Consider the following 8165-nt stretch of genomic DNA (forward strand, 5'->3'; position numbering starts at 1 on the left):
TCCCCGTTTCTGTAAATCAGCAATATGCTTGTGAAGTAGCATGGCTTAACTATTTCACCATCTACTCTTGCACACAGAGGCCTGTTAGTTCCCACACAGTTGCTAAAGACCTGCCCTCTTCAGGTCTTGCTGTGTTTGTCAAACAAACAAGAGCTATGTCAAAAAACAAACTCTTTTGCTAATTCTGGAAGAGCAATGCACAGCTACTCATATTACCTACCTACCCACAACTACTTGGAAAACCATCTGAAATGGAAGAAAAGCAAAAATCTAGCTCATGCTCATCCTTCATCTAAGTGGTTAAGAGTTTAATTTGCATTTGCAATTAATTATAATTGCCTATACACATGCTAGCAATAGAAACATTATGCTACATATTACAACCTGCCTCTTGTTCTTTTTGTTATAAAATTGTTTATTCCCCCCATGCCCTCAATACTGCACTCGATAATTTAAAAGAGAATATAGGAGAACAAGCATCCCAATTACATACACAAGGAAAAAAGATAAAAGCAGTAACAGCTCCAAGAGTTCAGCCAGCTTATACTCATTCAAGAAATGAAGGTTGTTTTATTCTCATCTGTTTTGCGCAATACAAAAAGGAACAAAAGGACAATCCCAAAAACTCAAAACAACATTTCCATCAGACCTCTCCATGAGGAGAAGCCAGGGCTGGTTTAAAGTTTAACGTGGCCTGTGCCATGAGGGAGGAAGCGTTGACATGCTGCCACCAAGCAAAGCGACAACGGAATCAAGGGTTCATATGTTTCGTCGTGTCCCTTTGCTCAAAGGCTCTAGAGGGACTACACAATTTGTCATTTTCTCACACAACTAGGAGCGCCCTGCGAACAGACTCTCCAGCAACATCTGCATGTGAAAGCAAAGCAGCTGTGGGTCTTTGTGGAAGATGTGAAAGTATCACCCGAAACCCTGTGATCCAAGGTGACTGCAGCGAGATGCAGAGGGGAGGAGTGTTGCCCTTCAACTTTGATGTCACTGCTCTGTACAGATCACTGCTGACCCTACGTCCTCCACAGCAATAGCCGTTTCTGAAAAGCAAGAGCAGGCAATCTATACGCTTATATCCTTCTCCGACACCTCAGGCAAAAAGAGACGATGGGGGAAGAGTTGTTATATAGCACATTCTAGCTCAGTCTAAAATAACTGAAAGTGTAAATTCTTATTTTAGAAAGCCGTAGTCTACCTAGGACTCCATAAACTGTACAGATTCTAACAGAGACATAACTGCTCGCAAACTTCCTCTTTACTGTCGTGTTACACTACGTTACAGAACAGCAACCAAAAGAGAAAAAAAAAAAAAAAAAAAAACCAACTACAAAAGCTAACTAGTACTAGGAAGTTATGAACTTCCCCTACTGAAAAATTCCTTATCTGGTTCCTAATTACACTGAAAATATATTAAGACATGAAGAAAGAAAGAAAAAAAAAAAGTGCTATCTCCTGCTTCAGTTTTGCCACTCTAAAATACAAGGTAACATTTAAAAGATGCCTCCGTACAAATCCACTTGTTTTCTCTCTCTGTTGATAGTTAGCACACCTACATATTTAGCAGGAGTGAAAGTTCATACTTTGCCAAGTGGTAACAGAACACACACAGCTGAGTTTTAAGGCTGGAAAACATCTTTCTCTAGAAATGCTATTCTAATTAATACTGCCAAGTGTAAGTTTTTGGTGTTTTTTTAAGTCCTAAGAAAGATACAGAAGAGACACCTACTGAGAAGATGAGAAGTTCGGTTTCATTTAGCCTAAAGAAATTTAATCGTGCTTTTCGTTGTAATTAGTCAATGCACGATCCCTTATCTACGTTACTTCGTGTTTATGCTATCTCTATTTCTTATTCATTTCCATTCTCATAGGCAAGTTCCTATGTGAACAGGATCTTGTGGACCATCACAGAGTCTTTGGCCTATTAACGCCTCTAGCCCAGATAGGAGACCCATGTTCTTATTTAACACCTAAACATTTTAGCAGCACAATTTTAAGATTGAGAAGATCCATTCAGAAACCAAAGAGCCTTATAAAATCTTGTCGCAACTAATGCCAACAACCCCGCGATGTGTCTTCGCTAACTTCTTCCACAAGCCCACCTCACGAGCTACGTGGCCGTGGATTTCACAGTGAAGGCAGACGCAGGGGTGACGGGGTGAGCCTGCTGTCCCCCCTTTTTGCGCTGTCCCCCACCTACCTCCGCCCGCCTGCGGGCTTCAGTCGCGGGGGGGACGGACGGCGGAAGGGGAGAAGCACAGCATCCCTCACGGCATAAAAATAAGAACCAGCCGACGCTTCGCATTTCCCCTAAACCAGCCATCGCTTCTTTTGAAATAACGAAAGCGAACGAAGCGGGGAGGAAGGGCGGAGGGGGTGGGGGGGGTCGGCTCGGCTTGGGCCGCCCGCATCGCGCCGGTGCCGGTGGAACGGCCCCGCTTCTCCCGGTGCCCCGCGGGACCGCTCCCCCCGGTCGTCCCCGGCGCTCCCAGCGGTACCGCACACACACCCCACACACCCCCCCGGCCGCCGCGTTAGGCCCCGTCCCGCCGCTCACCGGCCATGCTGACAGCTCCGCGCAGCCGCTCCGGCCCACCCACTGCCGCCGCGGTGGGGCTCCCCGCCCGGGCCCCGCACACCTCGGAGGAACGGACGGACGCTGGCTCGGAGAGACCGGCCGGGCCCGACTCCCTCCCGCCCTGGCTGGCTGCGCTGCCGCGCCCCGCAGGCCGCCCTTTTCAGGGGGAATTTCCCGGCGGGCGGGCGGACGTGCGCGTTGTTGCCGCCGCCCCCCGCCCCGGCTCCGGCTCCCGCCCCCGCCCGGCCCCGCCCGCCCGTCGGGCCGGCGAGGAGAGAAGCGGAGCGGAGCGCAGCGGAGGGGGGGCCGAGACCCCTCACCCCCGCCCCGGGGAGGAGGAGTGGAGGCGTAGGGGGCGGGCGGAGGACGCCGTCCCGCTGCGGGGAGAAGCCGCCCCCGCCTCAGCGAGAGGGAGCCGGTCCTCCGGCCCCTTCCCTACCCTTCGCGGCAGGCAGAAGTAAAAGGAACAAAAAGCTAAATGCCATTTTCTGGAGTCCCCTAACTCCAGGGCGCAGCAGAGGTACTTAGAGCGTGTTTCTTCCAAGCGGTTCGGCTAGCCCGTACCCCTCACCCTCCTTTTCAGCGCCTCGAAGCCACCTGCCTTTGCAGCATCCCGACATCACGGACACCCCGCTTTCCCTCGCTGTAAGCCTCCAGAGACCAAGCTCTCGTGTTACCCGTGTTTTTCCCAGTGGCATGGGGCCTGGTGGTCACACGCGGCCAGCAGTAACACAAAACTGTACGTACGAGGGATAGACCCGTACTGAAGGCAAGGAAAAACTAAGCGGCAACGAGCTGACTGAGGCACAATGGTCAATTTAAAATCGACCTAATCTTCAGAGCTTTCCAGGTCTAGACCTGAAATACATCTCACAGCTTGGCCCTGACACAGCTAGATCAAGTGAAGGAGATGAATGCTGGATCCCAAATTTGGATCAGGTCAGGGGGTCAGTAACAAACAAGAAAATCTAGGGGATTAAAGACACCTGTAAAGAGAGTAACACAAAGGAACACCAAGCCCACACCTCACTGTGGTACAAGACTGCATTTAGTTAGCAACAAGCTTCAAATTCCCCCCCCCCCCCTTAAATCTTTACTCTGGGAATGCAGTACACCATCACGCATGAAAATGCAGTTAAGTGAATTAGCATTCTTGAAAAGGAAACATTAATAAAATAACAAGAAAAGCCTCAAAGAGCACTCAAACAAGGTATGTAACAGGTAGTTCTTTACTTTTCTTTTTCTCCCTACCCTTTTTTAAAGCAAAGGTTATTGGGATGGATAGAAATGAACTACAGCAGAAAATGCTGTTCTACAATCTGCAAATCCGTACACTAACCCAGGTAGTTAAGCAGAAGAGACTGCCCTGTGCTTGTTATTCTTCCTGCTGTGTAGACCATCTCAACATAACAGGACTTTCCTTTATAACCTTCATTTTGCCCAACTATCATCATATTTCCTATAAACGGAAGTTATCTTTCTCCATCCCCCAAGCAAAACTTTCCTTAGATTCACAGTTTGTTATACGGTAGGATTGTTACACCCCTGTCAAATTTATAACTGAAATTAGAATAGAAGAATCCTAGTGGGCACACAGGATAATCAAAATGTCTGTGACATTAGCTTTAGAAGATAAAAGTGAAGAACAGCTACATTATTATATTTAGATATTATGCTGAAATAATTTTATGGTTGTGGGTCAGTTTCTTGCCAGAAGAACATGATTTCTCATTTTCTTTCCCACAAAAAACCCAAGAAAGGTACAAACCACCAGTGCCCTAAAACCATGAGAAATTAGGACTAGATCTTCATGTCTTTGGGGATGTCTTGGATTCCATATGACTGATGATGTAAAATAAAGCAGGCAAGTGGTTCTAATATTCTAAATCAAACTTAGACTTTACCTAGACAAAAACACACAACCCCAGAGCACGCACCAACAAAAAGACCTCAAACAAAATATTCTTCAAGGTGGTAGCTGGGGGTTGAGGTGAGGGTAGATGCTTTTCTCTTGCATTTTCAGCAATGGGGTTAGAAGATGCCAGTGGGATGGCATGTTAACACGGAGGGTGCTCAGAGCTCAGCATCTTACTGCTTGTGCTGCTCTATGGTAAAAGCAGCAGCAAATAGGAAAACACACAACCCAGATTTCTCTCTGCTAAGTACCCACATCCAGACACATTTAGCTCATGAACATCTAACATTAGAAGCTACTTCATTTTTTTTTAATTGATCACCTGGCTGTGGCACAACAGTTTCGGGCAGCCTTCATTCACAAGGTTGAAGAGCCAAATAAATCCTCCCAATTTGAGGGCATACACATCCCTGCAGGTCACAGGAGTGATCCAGACAGGATTTTAAAAGGGAAAGGGGTGCTACTCCTCTCGTCTAGCTGAAGCCAGGAAAGCCCTGGGAGGTTATTACCCAGGAGCTGGAGTGTAGATGTGAGTTTTGGTTTTGGATGTAAAGCAAGCTATCAGTACAGGCACATGAAGCAACTAAACACTTTTCCTTTCTTATCTTCAGGCTGGTTTGCAAAATCTCAGTTAATAAACTGTGGCCTTTCAGGAAGAATAAATTTAGGTGCTTCCCTAAATACAGTTTATATCTCTGGTTCCCACCTACTTCTCTAGCCCATGATGCTACTGAATAGACACAGACCAAGGCACCTGGGAAACTCTGTGGCTCAAAACAGAAGTGTCTACTCATTTCTTCAGAAAGAAAATGTTATTGTAGGGTATACAGTCTAAACTGATGTGAAATTAAGGGCAATATTCCAGGCAATACGAATACCATGTTATGAGTAAAACATCAATAAACATTCCCTATTTTTCCCCAGCTCTTTTGAACTCTAACTCTTAGGGCTTGCAGGAACAGGCTACTCAAAGATAATCCTTAAGACTGCATGTTAGAAATTGAGGTAGTATCTCACATACACTCCAGTCTCTATGGTACAAACTGCTTCTGGATATTATTTTTAAGAAAAAGATGAGTAGACTGCACTTCTTATAGCATCCTCAAAACTTTATCCCCACCCTTTCCCTAAAATGAAAACAACATATAATAAAATTAGAGGAAAACCAGCCATATGAGGTGTTTCACTGTATAAGATCTATACGCTCCCATCACCTGAATACGTAGAGACTAGATCTGGCTCAGGAAGTCCTTGGACAAAGTTACTGGAGGAAGGACAGTGTGAGTGGAGACATTTTCTTGGCAGTTATTCTCTCTCCAGCAGTAGCCCTAAGCTGATGCCCAGGGAAAAGCACAACAGCGGGACAAAATGATCTTTTAGTCTAAGCCCAATGTGGCTGTTTTATAATATGTTCATATTCTTAAACTAGGGGAAAGTTCTACAGAAACCAAGAAGCCTTCCCAAATAAAAGGCAAAAACCTCAGCAAATTAAAGAGGCCTTACTCAAAATCATGCAAGCATATAGATAGATCCCTCTGTTCCTGTGACTACCCTGTATGCAATTTTGTTCTGCTGCAATCTGAATCTATGGCACAGGGATTATCCCGCAAGAGCGATGGGAACCAGAGAATTGTAGTATAGCACTGGTAATTACAGAAACCTGGTCAGCAACTGACATGAAGTGTAAGAACATGTCATAACTTTGGGCATATGCAGATCTTTGCAAAAAGCAGGACGGAATTCCCCTCCTTTAGCATTGCATAACAAAAGCCAGGTGCATCACTATTATTTTTGTCAGCTGACTTTGGCTATAGCCTGAGGCAAGATACCAGAATTCTTAGATCAGTTTGATCCACTGCTTCACTTCCTGTCTCCCAGTTAAAGCAAGTGTTTTAAGATCCCATTTTTCTCCACTTACCAAGTCCAAAGACAAGTCCTCCCTCATGCTCTTCACTGGCTGCTGCACTAGCACAGTTAACACCTTGGTTGCTGTAAGGAATTAAGCTTCCTGCTGTGGCAGGGAATGTCATGGGGCAAGCAAGAGGAGAAAAGGGTAGGGGGCAGTGGGGGGAGGGCAGGGCAGGGGAACCACCACCAAAACTTCCTACAGCAAAGGATTGAGTGTTTGACATGATATTTGTCAAGCCTAGGATGATGGCTCTTTAGTGGTGCTTAGCACTGGCATTGCCCAATGAAGTCTGCTGAAGCCTGCTGTGATACAAAAGCAGCATAGGCAAACTGTTAAGTCTTTATTTCCTGTTCCCAGCTATCTGGCTTAGATCAAAGATAAACTGCTTGTCACTGGACTGCTTAAGCTGCCAAGCAGGCACTAAGGTACTTTTAGAATACGGCTCTCCTAATAAGGTACATCATACTAGCAATAAAAATAATAATAAAACCATTCACTTCTCTCGTTACAGAATAAAGTCGAGTCCTGTTTTCTCATCCACTGTAGCTCAAGCCTCACATACACCCCTGATTAGTGATTTCCAGTCCTCTATGCCTTAAGAAACCTTTTGTTGTTTGAAGTATGTTTTTTAATCTCAAAGGGCTCTTATTTAAACACTGTCAGGCCTTTTGATGGCTAAAGCTTTTGTGGTTATTAGTCCCGAGGAAGGTTCCAATGCAGAAGCCATTCCAAGGAAAGTCATGGCTTCCAGATTAATGATAAACTCAAAGGTTGTTCAAGCCATTCCGCTGGAAACGTTCCTATATCATGCTTTGAGTTTGACATAGAACAATGCTACTGTGCCTCCTCTCAAAACAGGGTGGAGAAAGGAAATGCTAACAGAGAAAGGTTGGTCTTGTGGATAAGGCACAAGGCAACGATTCAGGGGACTGGAATCTGGCTCTTAGCAAGTCAGCCTTTCTACTCTTAGGCAGGTCATTTAATTCTCTGAGCCTCAATTTCCCCAACAGAAATCAGAGAAGATGCTTCCTTGCTCTGACACTTCTACCTTATTCCCTCATGATGCAGCTTCTTCGGGGGTGAGCTGCTCATTATGCGAACGTGCCAAGCACAATCAAATGACAGTAGTTCCATGAACACTTTAGACTGTGGTACTGTCAGAAAAAGGCAGCCTCCCCTCTTTCTCTCCTTACCTTTGGGCAACGCACTCATGTGCATTCTCATGCTGTTGCAAGCACTCCTTTGGCCATACGGGAGCTTGCCTAAAAGTAACCTGGGGGAAACAAAAAGATTGTTTTTCTGCTGGTTCAGTTTTTACTGAGCCAGTTCCATGTACAATCACTGAAATGACTGTGCCAGCGGCAAGGAACGTGGTGGCACCAAGGCCAGAACTAGTTTCTGGAAGACAGATCTGGGCAGAGGTGCCAGCTTCCTGACAGTGCTATCTTCATGGAACTGTAGCATAACACTATATTTTTAGCTTGAGAAATTGATAAATCTGAAAATTCTAATTCACAGTCCTTCCTTCCCAGAGTTAGTTTTCAGAGCAGAACTTCTCAGGCAACTTCTCCGCCAGCCCTCTCAAGTGTTTCCTATTCCTTTCTCCTCACCCCAGTGCTACAACCACTTACCACAGTTTGAGATTTGCTGTGTTATTTTAATAGAGAAAAATCTTTTGCATTTGTTGACAGGCAAAGAAAAAAATTGAGGAGTCTCTTCTTTTTCCACTGTGCTACATAAAAGCCTCATATTACAGT

The 8165-nt window shown here is 45.5% G+C and overlaps 1 protein-coding gene across 1 annotated transcript in view; it reads right to left on the reverse strand.

Moving 5' to 3' along the window:
- Positions 1-2803, reverse strand: part of REL (REL proto-oncogene, NF-kB subunit) — a 33283-nt gene extending 30480 nt beyond the window's left edge. Inside the window, exon 1 of the mRNA XM_030023330.2 lies at positions 2564-2803. Coding sequence (XP_029879190.1) covers positions 2564-2570 — 7 coding nt within the window. The 5' untranslated portion in view covers positions 2571-2803. The remainder of the gene's footprint in view (positions 1-2563) is intronic.
- Between the last annotated feature and the right edge of the window lie 5362 nt (positions 2804-8165).

This window comes from Aquila chrysaetos, chromosome 8 (genome assembly GCF_900496995.4).
Source record: "Aquila chrysaetos chrysaetos chromosome 8, bAquChr1.4, whole genome shotgun sequence".
Lineage (NCBI taxonomy): Eukaryota > Metazoa > Chordata > Aves > Accipitriformes > Accipitridae > Aquila > Aquila chrysaetos.